The sequence below is a fragment of the Protopterus annectens genome, chromosome 6.part0 (assembly GCF_019279795.1).
Source record: "Protopterus annectens isolate FY-2018-M chromosome 6.part0, PAN1.0, whole genome shotgun sequence".
In the NCBI taxonomy this organism is placed as follows: domain Eukaryota; kingdom Metazoa; phylum Chordata; order Ceratodontiformes; family Protopteridae; genus Protopterus; species Protopterus annectens.
The window spans coordinates 52,233,746-52,253,965 of NC_056737.1; the positions used below are offsets into that span (position 1 = coordinate 52,233,746).

The 20,220-nt window shown below is 42.3% G+C and overlaps 1 protein-coding gene across 1 annotated transcript in view; it reads left to right on the forward strand.

Annotated features, from left to right (window-relative positions):
* The first annotated feature begins 509 nt into the window (after positions 1 to 509).
* Positions 510 to 20,220, forward strand: part of LOC122804153 (N(G),N(G)-dimethylarginine dimethylaminohydrolase 1-like) — a 335,801-nt gene continuing 316,090 nt past the window's right edge. Inside the window, exon 1 of the mRNA XM_044073842.1 lies at positions 510 to 984. Coding sequence (XP_043929777.1) covers positions 688 to 984 — 297 coding nt within the window. The 5' untranslated portion in view covers positions 510 to 687. The remainder of the gene's footprint in view (positions 985 to 20,220) is intronic.

The window sequence follows — 20,220 nt, forward strand, 5'->3', positions numbered from 1 at the left end:
AATTCAGGACAAGATCATCATGAAATAAGGGCTTGCATTTATGATTCATTAACAGAATGAAACACTTGTGTAAATGATCTTTTAACAATGAGTTTACTTTATTCGAGAGAAAACTGGCAAACCCATGGGAGTATGTAGGTATTTCCTTTTCCAGTAAGTTCAGCAGTTTCCAAACATAAATTATCTAAATACCTGCCTTGTGTATGCACCCATTATTTATGTGTGCTGCTGACCTAATGTGGCAATGATCCTCGTTGTAAAGGTGTTATAGATACAGCTTGTCACTGATATTATAATTTGTAAATGTGCCTTAGATTACGAAAATAAGATTCTGTCACTTCGCTGACATTCCAGGAAGCAGTGAATTACCTTACTTCGTTTTACACTATAATTTCCCAATGTTATTTATTTTTTGGCAGATAATACACTCACAATGCCTAAGGAAACAGCTTAGTGTGGGATGCCTCCACGCCCCTCTCGCTCCCATCAGAAGGCGTTGGACAGTTGTCTGAGTCGTCTCACAGCCGCGCCTGCGTGCTTTCACTGAGAAGCAGGCGCCACGAGCCTAGTGTATATATACTGTGGATACAGTTTGGTGAAGGAAGACCAGAAGCAGGCACGTCAGTGTATTAACACACGGGAAGGACCAGGTAGTGACACTATTGCCCCAAGAGTACATTTTCAGAAATGGCAGCAATAACGTCCAGTTCCTTTGGTCACTATTCACACGCAATAGTGCGGGGCATCCCAGCGTCTCTGCCAGCAGCAGCGCTAAGGATCGAGAATCAGGGCGAGGTCAACTTGGAAAATGCCCGGAGAGAGCACGCAGTCTATGTGGAGACCCTCAAAAAGCTGGGGTTGCATGTACACGAACTGGCAGCAGACGAGCAATTTCCGGATTGCGTGTTCGTGGAGGATGCTGCTGTAGTAGTTGGGGGCACAGCTCTCATCACCAGACCCGGGGCGCCTAGCAGGAGGAAAGAGGTATGGAAGCAGGACCACTCTGCTGTGAGAGACAGACACATAGGTTGCTGAGTAATCTGAGTAATTCATGTAAGACACAGTGCAGTTTGCAGATGTCAGGAATCAAAAAGTTAATTGTGCCAAATCAGGGTGGCATCAAACAGGTTGCATGAATAGGGCGACTTTATTTGTCAAGATGTTTTGGAGAGAACGGTGGGACACATTTACTCTTCCGTAGTCGTTTTTCAGAATATTCAGATATGCATTTGCAAAGTGTTGTTTACAGCCTGCACTTGTTATTTGCCTCCTGTTCAATATTCTTGCGATTCCAATAAATGTTTTTTCCAGTGGCCAGTGCATGTCTTTCTTATTTTGCATCCACTGAAACCCCTTCCCCAAACAATAATGAATTAAATATTTCTTATTTGTAGGTATGTATGCAAGGTTGAAGGAATTTTATGTACAACTGCACATATTTCTTCTTGGGCTACCCATAGAGTACCTTCTTCTGAGGAGCACCCACTTGTTACAAGTAGGGAAGAAGATGTAGACATCTTCCATAAATCTCAGGTTATCTGCCACTGCTGTGGTGTCCAGATGGCATCAGCCCACTGTTATTTTGTTTCACCTGGTTCCTAGTAGGCAGATATGCATACCTGGATTTATCTATTTATAGCATGTAAATCTAAACGATGTGCTACTTCATCGCCATTAATCAGCCATTATATAAGACATACTGTGTTTAGAGTTAAATATAGTTGTTGCAATATTAGTTCAATGATAGTTTTTAAAGGTTTTGTAAATGATACGTTTAACTGTTGAAGGTACAGTCTGTTCATACAGTTACAGTGTTTTAACTTTAGGCAGCACATACACATATATAAATTTATATATATATATATATATATATATATATGCATGCGTATCTTTGAATAGAGCAGAGAACACTCGGGAAGTAAGCAAATGTTCTTAACAGATATGTCTAGAGTAGGGTGTAGCCGTAACAGAAAGGCTTTTGTTCTGTTTCATTACGTATGTACTTATGTATACGTTTGCTTCTCCATATGATGTTTTCTTTTTCATATATTGCTGGGAGAAAAGAGCTTGCTGCAAAAGGATATGTAAATACTATGCATTTTCTGTCATCCGTGGCAGAGTGTGATGCGGTAGGAGTGAAGCCAGAATGATGGTTGTGAAGCGCTAATATTTCATGTCAATGTTTCTAATTTCTGTTTTGGTTCTTCCTGAAAATTGTAAATCTTCCCTTCTGATTGTGCTTGATTTTTGTATTTTTAGGCATTTGTACGGGTGCGTGCGTGTGTGGGTGCTCCTTCTTTGAAGGTTGGGCGCCGGGCTGGCAACTCGACACCGTAAAAATCCACTGCCAATCATTAGCGGACCGGTGATCTGCTGTGGCAACCTCTAACCGGGAAAAGCTGAAGGACTGTTGTATGTAACAGGGTCCCTACTGATACTGGTTATTTCCACACAAAGAGATTGGGAAGATTAACTCATTATATGTAAAAATCTGTAAACGCTATATTCAGATGGCCAGCATTAAAGAACAGCAACATGTCTGGAGACTGAAAGTTATGTTTCACAAGGTAGCATTACTACCTCACAGTGATTATGTCTCATGTTTGGTTCTCAGCCGAGTTGTCTTATCTGCAGAGTTTTGCATATCTCTTCTGTGTCCACGTGCTTTTGCCAGGTGCTCCAGTTTCTACCTCAACCCAGAGGAATGACATAAGTGAATTGGTGATTCTCCAAAGTAGGTGTATAGGCGCCATGTGGGAGTAAGTGTGTATGTCCATTGGGCTGGCTGCCTGCACAGGATAAGTTTCAATAGCTTGCATACCTTGAGTGCTGGGATAGGTTTCAGCTCCCCCAGAAACATGCATTAGATTAAGCATGTTATTAGTGAATGAACGGATGAATAACTTGTCAGATTATTTTTTTTGCACCAATGTGCATATTCCTTTTCTGCATTGTAAAAAACTATTGCTAGTTTTGGTGGAAGAGGGTATGTGTAAAGGCAAAGTAAGAGCCCACCATTTCCCTCATAGTCATGTGGTCTCTGTTTGCACTCCTACACTGGATCTTACTGCATCTCCTTGACAGTACCTTCCTGAGTAATTTCCTGACACACATTTTGCCAAACTGAGAGTCTGACACAAATCTTCAGAACTTGTATTTGACAGTTTATGGGTAAAAAATACATTTTTTTGTTTTACAGGGGTCATGCCCCCTAACGTTACTTTACCCAATTGGGAACTTTATCCCCCTAATCCCTCATGCTTTATTATCCTCACTCTGAAAACTGCACCAGATTGAAAGAGTGGTTACTAAGCCATAATGCTGTCATACTCTTTCTTTGGAAAGCTGAAATCTTGAAGAACCATCAAAATAATGCATTTTGAGCAATGACATGGGATTCCAGTACAGTCATCTTCTTTCGGCTTTTCTCGGTTAGGGGTCGCCACAGCGGATCACCTTGTCCGCTCAGCGGAGTTTTACGGTGTCGAGTTGCCAGCCCTGCGCCCAACCTTCCACAGACACGCACACGGTCACGCCTAGGGCCAATTTATAGTGTCCACTCTACCTACAGCATGTCTTTGGGATTCCCGTACAGTACAGAAAATAGCATGTGATAGATACTCCAGCTAGAAGTAATACTGAAAGCAAGTGTGGTATTGCATCACCTGTACCCTGTTAGTCATCTTTATGGTTTGAATGGTAGGGATACAGCTCCATGCATTGTTTCAGTTTTTTGTTTTTGCTTTCATCCACTTGTCAGTGTTGCATGTCTGAGGGTTTCTTAATTTCCACCTACTAAATAAGCACCTATCTTATCTAGTGGTACAGTTTTCTTTGTTCGAAGGTGGCAAAGCTACGGCAGCCTCAGTTTGTGTGTTACATTATGATATTACAATTTGGATAAGATCTTGGTGAGGTCTGCTAATGACTGTACCAAAGCTGCTTTTAATACTTCCGGCTTTTCCCGGTTATGGGTCGCGTTCCGCTCATGATTGGCGGTGGATTTTTACGGTGCCGAGTTGCCAGCCCGACGCCCAACCTTCAAAGAAGGGACGCCCATTCACGCTCCTACCTAACTGCATGTCTTTAACGTCACTCGACCGTGGGGAGGACATGCAGACTCCCCACAGAAGGCGCTCCAGCCGAGAATCGAACGGGAGAACCTCTTGCTGTGAGGCGACAACGCTAACCGCTGCACCTGATTTAACATTTAGAAGGTATGATTTATGTAGCTTTTAATGTCTGACAGTGGTTCCCTATTGTATTTTTAGGTGTTTTCCTCATTGGCATATGAAATAGGGCATCACACATAGTGAAATGATTTGTGAAAATATAGTAACACAGCTTGGTTTGTCTGTTTTGAACCCAGGTTGTAACCAAAAAGGTTGCAACCAAAAAGTTAAGGATGTCATAGAATTTGGCACCTTAGGTCAATAAAGTTATTTAACATAGGATATTGCAATTCATCCTGCCACCTGGTTCTGGAACCCTGATGAATGAAAATCAACTCAATTTTATTCAATCTGCCTGGCAGCTGTTTAATGTCTATAAAGACTAAGGTAAAAGTATTTTAAAATGATGTTCGGTGTTGAATTGGCTCATGCTGCTGATGTCAGTTGTTTTGTTAAGTGGTGCCATGGTAAACAGACTGTACTGAATCTTCTTTCAGCTTTTCCTGGTTAGGGGTCACTACAGCAGATCACCCGTCCACTTATGACTGGCAGTGGAGTTTTGCGGCGTCAAGTTGCCAGCCCGGCACACACACACACACACACACACACACACACACACACACACACACACACACACACACACACACACACACACACACACCTAGGGCCAATTTTAGAGTGTCCAATCCACCTACAGCATGTCTTTGGGATGTGGGAGGAAACCGGAGCACCCGGAGGAAACCCACGCAACCACAGGGAGGACATGCAGACACCACACAGAAGGCACCCCAGCCGAGGATCAAACCAGAGAACCTCTTGCTGTGAGGCGGCAACCCTAACTGCTGCACCACTTAATAAAAAAAATTTTGTGCAGCTGTGAAGCAGAGTATGTGTGTGAGTTGTGCTAACAGACCTCTCAACTGGTCCTAATTTGGAGGAATGTACTTATTTTCATGCCTAATTTACCTCTGCACATGTGGTACCTATTTTTGCAGGTGTACCTTTATTTTCAGGCTTTATTTACCATTTCACACAATTTCCTGAATCTCCCTTTATTAGCATGGTTTTGAACCCATCTAGTACACAGAAAAAACATACTACATGACTAACATCCAACATACTAGCGGCACCAATAATTTAGAGAAAGAGTACACACGTTTATACCTTTCTTTTTCAGAAGCAAAAATAAATTGCCTTTTGTAATAGAATTTTACAATACAGTTCATTAAAATTAACATATTGTATACTATTTTTATATATATAATGTGCTTATATTTTTTTAATCATTTTTGTCAAATTTTGTAAGGTGTTTCTGAGTAGTACCCCACATTCTTACTGGGAGCAGGAAGAGTTATGTTCTGTTTGGTATTCGGATTTTATGCTGATTAGAAGATCAGAATTTTGGCTGGATGCTTCTGCTTTTTAAAGCCCTTTGTACCTGTTTTCAGTGTCAGCCCTTTGAGAGGTATAGCTAAGAACCTTCCTTTCAGAGTACTGAACAAAGCCTTAATGTGCCAAACAACATCTAGATATGTTCAGTAAACAATTTTGAAACACAGCCAACCATATAGCATAAAAAAGCCCCAGAAGGACTACTATGCCCAAATATTTTGTTTTGTAATGGGTAAATAAATATAGGTCATTGCTGCTGAATAAATCTTCACTGTCGACATGGAATAATACAAAATAGCTCATGTATTTCATGGTAAATGTTGTAGAGAAAACATGCAGTTTTTTCATGTCTTTTCTAGAGTGCATGATGGTATAGTCCGTCATTTTACTTGACTGTGCACAGCAGTCTGACATGATAGCTAGAGCTGTGTAAAGCCAGGTCAAATATTCATCTAAAGGAGTTTTACAATTCACTTTGACTTGCAAATGTGGCCTTTAGATAAATGTACTTGGCAGTGTTCTCAATTAGAATACACAACTCAGTGTTTGCTTTGTCAAGGCGTATCATTATAAAACAAACTGAAATAAAAGGGATTTGAAATCTGTGTCTTTCTATCAGCTTTCATCTGTACAAATGTTATGAGGGTTTGTGACTATTTTTTTTTTCTGAAGATCATTTATTCCATGAGCGTCATTCTTCTACTGATTCGCCTGTCTTTTAAGTTTATTTAACAGTGCATGTAAAACCATTAGACCAAGATGCATGTTACATAGTCAAGCCATTTGATGCTAGTGACTGACATTTCTTCATATAAATAGATTTTTCTGCCTCCTTTGGATTGTCTAATGCTTTTTGCTTTCATAAACAAGTAGTTGTTATTACTAAACAGTTTTTCCCATGTTCTGTAACTAAAATGGCTGTTCCCAAGTAATTGTTTTACCTAAGACTACTCATTACTGTGCAGGTGCTATGTGCTGAAGTTTCATTTCCATATTCAGTTATACCAGCCATCTGCTGCACTTAGCACAAGCTAACACCTATCTTGGCAGTCACCTTAATGACAACTAAATCAGTTAAATGCATGTACATTACTGAATTTCTGCCAAGTTATGAAAGTTATGAAGATAAAGGCTGAACTAAGTTCTTCAAAAATGTCAGTAAATTAAGTTTACATTGACATTTTCAGTTGAGTTCTGCTCACAACATACAGACATCGTTTTTTTAATTGCACGTTACAAGGCTTGGGTCTCAGGTTTGGTTCCCAGCTACTTTCGTGCAGTTTCCAACCTCAGCCTGCATGAGATTTACTGAAGGCTTCAGTTTCCTTCCACAACTCAAAGACATACGGGTAGGTAAATTAATGATGCTTAAACTGTTCCTGTGTGTGTGTGTGTGTGTGTGTGTGTGTGTGTGTGTGTGTGTGTGTGTGTGTGTGGTGTGAATCTAAATATGCAGGTGTCCTGAGATGGAATGGCATCTTATTGAAGGCTTTATCTTGCATTGTGCCGGTTCCTTGATGAAAAAGGTTTAAAATATCCACAACCCTGAAGTAACTAAAACAGGTATTATGGGTCTGTTTGCATGTCATGATATGGTGTCCTATGAAGTGAGGCTAATGAGTGCCATCGACCATGATGAGGATGACTACCCACAACCAGGCTGACAGGCTGTGTGTCCAAGGACAATAGTGATGCTGTCTCACCAGTGGTCTTTGTAGCCTGGCTTGGGACAATATGTGGTCAATTACCTCATACTCGTACCATGTCTGACCATGGACTGCATGGTTTGTGGAGGTATACTTGTTGGTGATTGCAGTGAGTCCCACAATGGCATTTAAGGAGGTAACATTTACCATCAGCTACTCCACGCTCCCTATTCTTATATTTCATGTTGGTGTGCATTATCCTTAAAGCCATTAAGCTTGTTTACCATCTCCACAATGCTACAGGTAGCAGCAGTCTGAACCTGAGTTACTGACACAAGCATATCTGCAGTACAGTCTTGATGTTTATAGTGGCATTGCACCCCTCCCACATTTGTCTCATTTGGTTAGTTTACTAACATTGTCAGTTAGTGGGTGTGTGTGTGGTACACCCCAGAGTAGACATAACTATGGTCATAGCCACCTTATGCAGTTGGTTATCTGCTGAAGTTAGTGCTATGCACAGACTTACCATTGCCAGTTATATGATTTTCCTGTATTTTAGCATATGGTTTTGAAACCACACACCCCCTGTGGCATGGCCTTCCTGTGGTTCACCATTTTCACAGTTTGAGCCCCTGAGCTACAGGTAAATGGTACAGTGCAATGCTGGGGTTATCGAGTCCCTTTTACACATGTACCATGATAGCTATCTCACTGACACTCACTATGGAGTTTGTTGTTATTGCTGAGTTACTCTATATAGCAGAACTCCTTTCTTAACTTTATAAGGCTGCTTGTGTAGAAAGGCTTTGTTGAAATACCTCTTTTATGAAGTTGTGCCATTGTGCAGAATGATGTGATGTTTTCTATTGAATTAACAAGAGCCAGTTAACAGAGTGATAATGCTAATGAAGCCAGTTACCACCAGTGTCTATGAATGTCTGCTAGTATGCACTATATTTTCATACATGACAGCATGAGCTATGCATGTCAACTCAAACATAAAGTATGTAATGTGTACACTTATGCATGTGGCATGTGTACACCTGTAGCAGCATAATGCAGAGCTGTGGCAATACCCTAGTGCAGCACTGCGGTGTTACATTTCAGGACAAATGATTCACAATGGTGTATCTTTGCATATGGGGCTACCCTTTGGCTCTTTAAGTGGATCGGATCATGTGACCCTGGCTACAGTAGTGGGAGGAATTCAGGGCTTTCACTTTGTGCTCTAGGAAGACCAGGATTTGACTGTTATTCCTGCACAGGAACTTCCAGGAGCACTTACTAGGGAGTTATGATGGCCCTTTGTGGGAAGTGGATTCCAGACATGAGCTGACATAAATGTTGACTGTCACATCTCTAACATGTCTCTAATACTGCCCTGACATGAACTGACATGAATGTTGACTGCCATGTCTCTAACACTGTATTGACATGAACTGACATGAATGTTGACATCCACGTCTCTAATACTGCCCTGACATGAACTGACATATATATTGATTATTACATCTCTAACACTGCCCTAACATGAATGTTGACTGTCACGTCTCTATCACAGCCCTGACATGAATGTTGACTGTCACGTCTCTAACACTGCCCTGACATGAAATGACATGAATGTTGGCTGTCACGTCTCTAACACTGCCCTGACATGAAGTCAAATGAATGTTGAGTGTCACATCTCTAACACTTCCATGACATGAACTGACATGAATGTTGACTGTCATGTCTCTAACTCTGCCCTGACATGAACTGACATGAATGTTGACTGTTATGTCTCTAGCACTGCCCTGACATGAAGGGACATGAACATTGACTGGCACCCCTCTAGCACTGCCCTGACATGACCTGACATGGATGTTGACTGTTAAATCTGTAGCACTGCCCTGACATGAGTTGACATGGATGTTGACTGTCATTTTTCTAGCACTGCCCTGACATGAACTGACATGGATGTTGACTGTAATGTTTCTAGCACTGCCCTGACATGAGGTGACATGAATGTTGACTGTCACATCTCTAACAGTGCCCTGACATGAGCTGGCATGGATGTTGACTATTACGTCTCTTAACACTGTGCTGACATAAGTTGACATGAATGTTGACTGTTACATCTCTAGGACTGCCCTGACATGAGCTGACATGGATGCTGACTGTTAAATCTCTAGCACTGCCCTGACATGAGCTGACATGGATGTTAACTGTAATGTTTCTAGCACTACCCTGAAATGAGCTGACATGAATGTTGACTGTCATGTCTCTAATACTGCCCTTGACATGAGCTGACATGAATATTGACTTGACTGCCATGTCTGTAACACTGCCCTGACATGAACAGACATGAATTTTGACTGCCACATTTCTAACACTGCCTTGACATGAGCTGACATGAATGTTGACTGTCATGTCTTTAACTCTGCCCTGACATGAACTGATATGGATGTTGACTGTTACGTCTCTAACACTGCCCTGACATGAAATGACATGAAAGATGACTGTCACATCTCTAACACTGAACTGACATGAATGTTGACTGTCACGTCTCTAGCACTGCCCTGACATGAAGTGACATCAATGTTGACTGTCATGTTTTTAGTACTGCCCTTACATGAGCTGACATGGATGTTAACTGTTACTTCTCTAACACTGCCCTGACATGAACCGACATGAATGATGACTGTCATGTCTCTAGCACTGCCCTGACAAGAAGTGACATGAACATTGACTGTCATGTCTCTAACACTGCCCTGACATGAACTGACATGGATGTTGACTGTCACATCTCTTAACACTGTGCTGACAGGAGTTGACATGAATGTTGACAGTTACATCTCTAACACTGCCCTAATATGAGCTGACATGGATGTTGACTGTTAAATCTCTAGCATTGCCCTGACATGAGCTGACATGGATGTTGACTGTAATGTTTCTATCACTGCCCTGACATGAACTGACATGGATGTTGACTGTCACATCTCTAACACTACCATGACATGAGCTGACATAGATGTTGACTGTGGCATCTCTACAACTGCACTGACATGAGCTGACATGGATGTTGACTGTTATGCATCTAGTACTGCCATGACATGAGCTGACATGGATGTTGACTGTCATGTCTCTTAATACTGTGCTGACATGAGTTGACATGAATGTTGATTGTTACGTCTCTAGCACTGCCCTGACATGAGCTGACATGGGCGTTGACTGTCACGTCTCTTAACACTGTACAGACATCAGTTGACATGATTGTTGACTGTTACATCTTTAGCACTGTCCATGCATGACCTGACATGGATGTTGACTGTCATGTCTATAACACTGCTCTGACATGAGCTGACATGGATGTTGACTGCTACATCTGTAGCACTGCCCTGACATGAGCTGACATGGATGTTGACTTTTACATCTCTAGCACTGCCCTGACATGAGCTGACTTGGATGTTGACTGTTACATCTCTAGTACTGCCCTTACATGAGCTGACATGGATGTTGACTGTTACATCTCTATTACTGCCCTCACATGAACTGACATGGATGTTGACTGTCATGTTTCTAGTACTGCCCTCACATGAGCTGACATGTATGTTGACTATCATGTTTCTAGCACTGCCCTGACATGAGCTGACATGAATGTTGACTGTTACATCTCTAGCACTGCCCTGACATGAATTGACATGAATATTGACTGTCATGTGTCTAGCACTGCCCTGATATAAGCTGATATGAAGGTTGACTGTCACGTCTCTAACACTGCCCTGACACGAGCTGACATGGATGTTGACTGTTACATTTCTAGCACTGCTGTGAAATGAATTGACATGGGTATTGACTGTCATTTTTCTAGCACTGCCCTGACCTAAGTTGACATGAAGGTTGACTGTAAATTTCCAGCACTGCCCTGATATAAGCTGAGATGAAGGTTGACTGTCGTGTTTCTAGCACTGCCCTGACATGAGCTGACATGGATGTTGACTGTTACATCTCTAGCACACCACTGACATGAGCTGACAGGGGTGTTGACTGTCACGTCTCTACCACTGCCCTGACATGAGCTGACATGGATGTTGACTGTTATTTATCTAGCACTGCCCTGACATGAGCTGAAATGGATGTTGACTGTCACGTCTCTTAACACTGTGCTGACATGAGTTGACATGATTGTTGATTGTTGCGTCTATAGCACTGTCCAGACATGACATGACATAGATGTTGACTGTCAAGTTTCTAACACTGCCCTGACATGAGGTGACATGGAGTTTGACTGTCATGTCTCTAACACTGCTCTGACATGAGTTGACATGGATGTTGACTGTTACATCTCTGGCACTGCCCTGACGTGAACTGACATGAATGTTGACTGTCAGGCCTCTAACACTGCCCTGACATGAACTGACATGAATGTTGACTGCCAAGTCTCTTAACACTGCCCTGACATGAATTGACATGAATTTTGACTGCCAAGTCTCTTAACACTGCCCTGACATGAACTAACATGAATGTTGACTGTCACGTTTTTAACACTGCCCTGACATGAACTGATATGGATGTTAACTGTTATGTCTCTAACACTGCCCTAACATGACCTGATATGGATGTTGACTGTTACATCTCTAGCACTGCCCTGACATGAAATGACATGAAAGTTGACTGTCACATCTCTAACACTGAACTGACATAAATGTTGACTGTCACGTCTCCAGCACTGCCCTGACATTAAGTGACATGAATGTCAACTGTCATGTTTCTAGCACTGCCCTTACATGAGCTGACATGGATGTTAACTGTTACTTGTCTAACACTGCCCTGACATGAACTGACATGAATGTTGACTGTCACGTCTCTAGCACTGCCCTGACAGGAAGTGATATGAATGTTGACTGTTACATCTCTAACACTGCCATGACATGAACTAACATGGATGTTGACTGTCACATCTCTTAACACTGTGCTGACATGAGTTGACATGAATGTTGACAGTTGCATCTCTAGCACTGCCCTAACATGAGCTGACATGGATGTTGACTGTTACATCTGTAGCACTGCCCTGACATGAGTTGACATGAATGTTGACTGTAACATCTCTAGCACTGCCCTGACATGAGCTGACAGGGGTGTTGACTGTTAATCTCTAGCACTGCCCTGACATGAGCTGACATGGAGGTTGACTGTTACATCTCTACCACTGGCTTGACAGAATCTGTCATGGATGTTGATTGTTACATTTTTAGCACTGCCCCGACATAAGCTGACATGAAGGTTGACTGTCATGTCTTTAACACTGCCCTGACATGAACTGACATTGATGTGTACTGTCACGTCTCTTTCTCTTAACACTGTGCTGACATGAGTTGACATGAATGTTGACAGTTACATCTCTAGCACTGCTCTGACATGAGCTGACATAGGTGTTGACAGTTAAATCTCTAGCATCGCCCTGACATGAGCTGACATGGATTTTGACTGTCACATCTCTAACACTACCCTGATATGAGCTTACATGGATGTTGACTGTCACATCTCTTAACACTGTTCTGAGATGAGTTGACATGATTGTTGACTGTTACATCTGTAGCACTGTCCAGACATGAGCTGACATGGATGTTGACTGTCACATCTCTAACACTGCCCCAACGTGAGTTGACAGGGGTGTTGACTGTTAATCTCTAGCACTGCCCTGACATGAGTTGACATGGATGTTGACTGTTACATCTCTAGCACTGCCCTCACATGAGCTGACATGGATGTTGACTGTTACATTTCTAGCACTGCCCTCACATGAGCTGACATGGATGTTGACTGTTATGTCTCCAGCACTTTCTTGACATCAGTTGACATAGATGTTGACTATTACATCTCTAGCACTGCCCTGACATGAGCTGACATGGGTGTTGACTGTTAATCCCTAGCTCTGCTCTGACATGAGCTGAAATGGATGTTGACTGTCACATCTCTACAACTGCCCTGACATGGAGTGACCTGAATGTTGACTGCCACATGTCTAACACTGCCCTGACATGAGCTGATTTGGATGTTGACTGTCATATTTCTAGCACTGCGCTTACATGAGCTGACATGGATGTTGACTGTTACATCTCTAACACTGCCCTGACATGAGCTGACATGGATGTTGACTGTTACATCTCTAGCACTGCCCTGACATGAGTTGACATGGATGTTGACTGTCATGTTTCTAGCACTGCCCTGACATGAACTGACATGGATGTTGACTGTCACGTCTCTAAATACTGTGCTGACATGAGTTGACATGAATGTTGACTGTTACATCTCTAGCACTGCCCTGACATCAACTGACATGGATGTTGACAGCTAAATCTCTAGCAGTGCCTTGACATGAGTTGACATGAGCTGCCATGGATGTTCACTGTAACATCTCTAACATTGCCCTGACATGAGCTGACATGGATGTTCACTGTCATGTCTCTAACATTGCCCTGACATGAGCTGACATGGATGTTGACTGTTACGTCTCTAGCACTGCCCTGACATGAGCTGACATGGATGTTGACTGTCACATCTCTTAACACTGTGCAGACATGAGTTGACATAATTGTTGACTGTTACATCTCTAGCACTATTCTGACATGAGCTGACATGGATATTGTTTGTCATGTCTCTAACAACGCCCTGACATGAGCTGACATTGATGTTGGCTTTCACGTCTCTAACATTGCCCTGACATGAGCTGACATTGATGTTGACTTTGCATCTCTAGCACTGCCAAGACATGAGCTGACATGGATGTTGACTGTTACATCTCCAGCACTGCCGTGACATGAGCTGGCATGGATGTTGACTGTTACATCTCTAGCACTGCCCTGACATGAGCTGATATGGGTTTTGACTATTAATCTCTAGCACTGCCCTGACATGAGCTTAAATGGATGTTGACTGTTACGTCTATAGGATTGCCCTGATATGAGCTGACATTGATGTTGACTGTCCTGTCAGTAATTAATATATTAAGCTCATATCCAGGCATGACTTAAGATCAGTTCCCTATGCTTTTTCCTGTCAACCTAGTGAACATTGGCCTGCTGAGTCAGTGTAGCAACTGCCTCATGTACTCAGAAAACCATCTCCTCTTACCTCCCCACACTATGACTTGTGACAGATGCACATATATAGGAAAATTGGAAGCCAAGTACTCTCCAGCCAAGACTGGATTAGCCAGTCAAGAGGAGAAGGATAACACCTGCACCACAACACATTCAGCACATAGTCCACCAGAACATACACCATCACAACTCTCACATAGCACACTCCTACTTTCGCATAAGCTCACAATAACAATCTGCCCAAACAACAAAGACCTCTGAGGCAGAAACGTAAACAACCATCACATCCCAGCACAAACCATGAGACACATAGCTCACATAAACTGTGTGCTACTCAACCAAAGCCCATAAGGCAAAACACCTTACCCAATACACTAGTCATAGGTGAGTAAGGTACACTGATGTCCCACTCACTAGATTCAATTAAGGAGAACGTTACGGTCAGTTGCCTGCCGGGTGCCAGGATTTGCTACATAATGCACGCACTTATGTCACTCCACAACAGGTACAAATATGACTCATGTCATTGTCCATGTTGGTGTGAATGACCTGAGACATACCTCCCTGGACAACATGAAAAGAGACATAGAGGAGATCTCCAATCTTGTAACCTAGGCAGGTATGACCCTAGCTCTGAGTAGCATCCTACCGTCACCCAGAATGATACCACAGTACAAGCAGAAAATGATTGACTTCAACAATTGGCTAAGTTTCTGGTGTCATTCTAAGGGGATCCAGTATCTATCTGCCTGGGATGACATGATCAACAGACCTCGATGCTTCGCCAGAGATGGCCTGCACCTGTCACCCCAGGGATTCTGGATACTAGCCAAGGCTCTTGCCACCCTATAGTGCATTTTTTAGGCAATGGCCTAAAGACAAAATTACTACCATAACAGCTACATGCAAACAAAATTTGAGGGTTATTCTACTCAATGCTAGAAGTCTAAATCTCAAAATGCAGTCACTCGAAGCATTCCTTAAAGTGGAGAACATCAACATCTGTGCAGTGACCGAGACCTGGTTCAAGGCTCCAGAGAGCACCCTAGCACTACCAGGCTATAATTTATACCACACCTTTCAGACCCTAAACCTGGACTGAAACACTAAAGGTGGTGGTGTCTCCATATTCATAAAGGATATGTACACTTCCAGACTAGTAGCCCAACATAACGCATCAGAGATACTTCAGGTACAACTAACATTGGGTAAAACTGCAGTCCAGGTTGTAGCCTGGTGTAGATCCCCAACCATTTCCCAAGACTCCCACTCCACATTCCTAAACACACTCGAAAATATTAGGGTACAACCCAATACCCTTATACTGGGAGACTTTAACTACTCCTCCATTAACTGGGAAAATTAATCATGTACCAACACACTTGCTCAATGTCTTCTAGAATTTATTAATTCCAATGCCCAGGGCAAACTCATTCTTACTCCCACAAGGGGTAGAAATATCCTTGACCTGGTTATTACTAACATGGGTGACCATTGCTGTACACCAGTAATCAACTCCTCCCTGGTCAGATCTGACCACAAGCTAATCAGCATATATATCCACATCCCATCCTCACCCCCCCCAAAGGAAACTACCGTAAAAAAACTTCTCCAAAGCAATTTTGGACTTCTAAAACAGAGGTGGCTAACTTCACGACACCCATGCAAATGGAAAATAGGTGCAGGACTGCTGAATCATACACCAGTGCACTGTATGAGCACACACACAAGTGCATGGAACGGACCATACCAAACAGAACCAAGAAGCTCTCCTCCAAAAAAAGGAAGCCAATCTGGTGGTCCCCCACCATAAACAAACTCTACAATAGAAGGAAAAAAACTGTTGCAGAAAAGGGTGAAGTCCCAAGACTGGAAAAAATCCTTTGTTAGTTTTAGCAAAAAACTGAGATCCATCATCAAATCCTCTAAAGCTAGATATGAAAACAAAATTGCTGCAGATTCTAAAGACAACCACAAGGCATTCTATAGTTATGTTAAGAATCTACATGGCAATACTCAGATTTGCTCTGAGTTACAGCACAATGGCACTACATATACAGAACCAACTGTTAATGCCAACATATTGGCTGACAGGTTCAGTGCGAACTTTACCTCCTTTTTGCCCCTAAAGTGCCTATCACAATACCTGAGGAATGCCAAGTCCCTATTATCACGGCTACACAGGTAAAAATGCACTGTCCAAAGTCAAGAATACAGCTTCCATCGGACCTGATAATACCCCTGGCTGTGTTCTACATGTATTACAAAGTAAACTGGCACCACACCTGAGTACCCTGTTCAATCACAGCCTCATTTCAGGCTTTGTTCCTACCGAATGGTGCACTGCTATGGTCATCCCACTCCACAAAGGGAGGAGTGACTACAGACCCTGGGAACTACAGCCCCATTAGCCTGATGAGTCTGATATATAGGGCTATGGAGCGCATCATCATGGACCTTATAAATAAGGACACAGGGAATCTTCAAACTCAGGACCCCACGCAGTATGGGTTTGTGAAAGGTAGAGCATGCCTGCCCAACCTGATAGACTTCTTCGACTCTGTCACCAGAGCTGTGGATGAGGGCAAGGTAGTTCACACAGCCTACCTAGATCTTGACAATGCCTTCAACACCATCCCTCACTCAGGAATCATAGATAGTCCCACTAAACTAGGCATAAACCCCTATATAATAAGATGGGTTGCCAACTGGCTCACTGATAGAACTCACACTATGAAAGTAGCGGACTCCAAATTGGACTACCGGCCAGTTACAAGTGGTGTTCCGCAAGCATCGGTCCTAGATCCTTTCCTGTTTGGCATCTTCTTCTCTGAAGTTCATGCCAACACAAGGGGACTCTGGCTGACCACGTTCGTAGATGATTGCAAACTAGGAGCCATTATTGATTCTACAACTGATGTAGACATTCTACAAAAAGGCTTCACTGACACCAATAACTGGTGCCAGAACCATGGCCTTAAGCTCAGTGCCAAAAAGTGTATTGTCATTCCCTTTGGGAAAAATTTGGTGCCCATGAACTACCAAATAGGTGGTAGTTCACTAAACACTGATGGTGTGATGAGACCTGGGGACACAGGTTGACAGCAACCTCTCCTTTGATAACCACATTGCCACTGTAGTCAGAAAGTCCTTCTATGTGGCACATCTCATTACAAAAGGTTTCTCATCCAGGAAGAAAGAGGTCATAATCCCTCTCTACTCATCCTTCATTAGACCTATTGTAGAATACAACACCCCATTTGGTATGTACCTCACCAGACACCTATAACAACTGGAAAGGCCACAAAAATACCTGACTAAGAGGGTCTTAGGCCTTAGACTAATGCCCTATATGGACAGACTCAAAAACCTCCAGCTATACTCTGTCTCATTGGCTACTTAGAGGCGATCTATGCTTGACCTACAAAGCCATGTCTGACCCAGAGCTGCTAGATATGCTACACCTAAAGAAATCCCAATCCCTCCATGCCACACGTACAAGGGACCTGAACTTCATTACCACAATAAACAGAACATGCTGGAGGGACAGGTTCCTAACCCAGAGACTTCCCATACTCTGGAACAAACTTCCCATTCACATCAAGCAGACCACTTCACTGGCCCACTTTAAGGGAAACCTTGACGAGTGGGTGGGTAATAGAAAATTCACTCCGGGATCACTTCAATGGCCTTGCTTGACAGGGGCACTGGGAGCTAACTTTGGATGGCATGATGCCAGGGAATCTTCTTGGGTTAGGCTTATATAGGCTCTAGGGCAGTTAGCCTAGTACACACATATGAACCTATGTTTCTAGCACTGCCATGACATGAAGTGACATGAATGTTGACTGTTAGGTCTCTAGCACTGCTCTGATATGAGGTGACATGAATGTTGACTGTCACGTCTCTAGTACTGCTCTTACATGAGCTGACATGGATGTTGACTGTCATGTTTCTAGCTCTGCCCTGACATGAGCTGACATGGATGTTGACTGTTACAGCTCTAGCACTGTTCTGACATGAGCTGACATGGATGTTGACTGTTACATCTCTAGCACTGCTCTGACATGAGTTGACATGGATGTTGACTGTTACATCTCTAGCACTGCCCTAACATGAAGTGACATGAATGTTGACTGTCACGTCTCTAGCACTGCCCTGACATGAGTTGACATGAGTGCTGTCATGTCTGTAGCACTGCTTATGCCTACCATTGCCTTTTCTGTTGCCACTGTGCATCTCTTTTTGTATGCAGTCTTTTTCCTAGTATGCAGGCATCATCCACTGCCTAATACCTGTGTGATTAGCTCTGCAATACTTTGTGCATGAGAACTTCAAGTATTAGTATGGCACAAGTGTGCAGAGCTTGTCTGTGAGTCTGACACAGTGTAAACATTAAAAAGAATAACAATCAAGTTTTAAGTATAACCGGACAGCAGTTTAGCACAGAAAGTCTTTGCAGCTCCCTGCTGTAAAATTGTCAACATTTAATCTATGAAAAAAGGTTTTGGCAGAATGCTGCCGTGTATATTACGTGTTCCATTGTAAAGCAGGAATCTTTCACAGCAGTGATTTACAAAATATGCTTAATGATATGTCAAAAGATTTGCGGGAAATGAAATGGCTACAGACAGTGCAATGGCTAATAGTGGATGATTAAAGCCCCAAACAGATATTTAATAGCATGTTTAAGATCTCAGATTATACTGCAGTTTCTCAACCTGACATAATATCCTGCATCACTTTTCTACTTTTTGGAATTATGAAGAATATCATTATTGTGGTTTTAAAAGCTTTTTAATAGTTGTATTACAGTGACTTCAGCAAAGTTTTTTCTTAATCCCATGGCTTGAACATTCTGCATGAAAATGCCTTCATTACTGACTTCTGGCAGAAATCCCCAAATTAAATTGAAGTAGTTTTTATTAGAACACCTTCTGAAAGTCTGCACCAGACAGTTACTACACTACACTGCCTGATGCCTGCCCTATTACACTACCTGCTCCATGAGAAGTTATTCCCTGGCCTGGTTACCAATACTGACTACATTACACTTCACTGTTGCAAGTACAAGCGCTATAAATTGGAGTTATGACTTCTCATTACTGCCTCGGAAAATTATAACTGTCACTCAATAAGCAATATGTGCTCATGTTACAGTGTGTACTGTAAGGCCAGCACACATGCATGCAGTGGGGTAAATGTGAATTGTGCACATGAGTTTATTGGGTCCAACAAGTTTTTATTTAATGTTAAGTGATGGTTTTGCTTATGCAACTGTATGCAGGTTCTAGCATAGCAACCCTAAAACTAAAATTCCATGTGCTAATAATGTTCATCTGCATAGTAAGGGAAATAATTAGTAGGCATTCCTAAAAGAAGGCCTTCATTATAGTTATATGAATATTGTGAGGTTATCATCAAGCTAAGTAACTTTTACAAAGGATTCCGTCAACCCTTTTCTAGGTTGCTGTCTGATGATGCTTTAAAGGTACCTGAAATGCATAATGGTCACATTTTTTCACTTTTTTTTTTGTTTCAAACCACATTGCATAGCTAGTGAATATCAGCTATTTACCATAAATAATTTATTCACTTATTATTTGTTGACCAGGATAGTCCTGTAGGATAGTGCCCTCTTCAAACGAGAGCTGAGGTAGTATTTAGGCTGCTGTGGGAAATTTGGCCATGGCATCATGGAACTTCCCCTACTCTTTTTCATAGGTGCTGGTGGTTCGTTTACATCTGTCTGAGCTTCCACTAACCCAGGCAGATGGGACCTCAGTTTTACATCTCATCTGAAAGATGATATACTGAAAACACTGAGAACCAAAACAGCTAAAACATGGAAAAAATGTGAGCAGAGCATTTTACTGAGTTTGACAATATGCATCAAACACTTCTGTTTTCAAAATGAATGGGGAC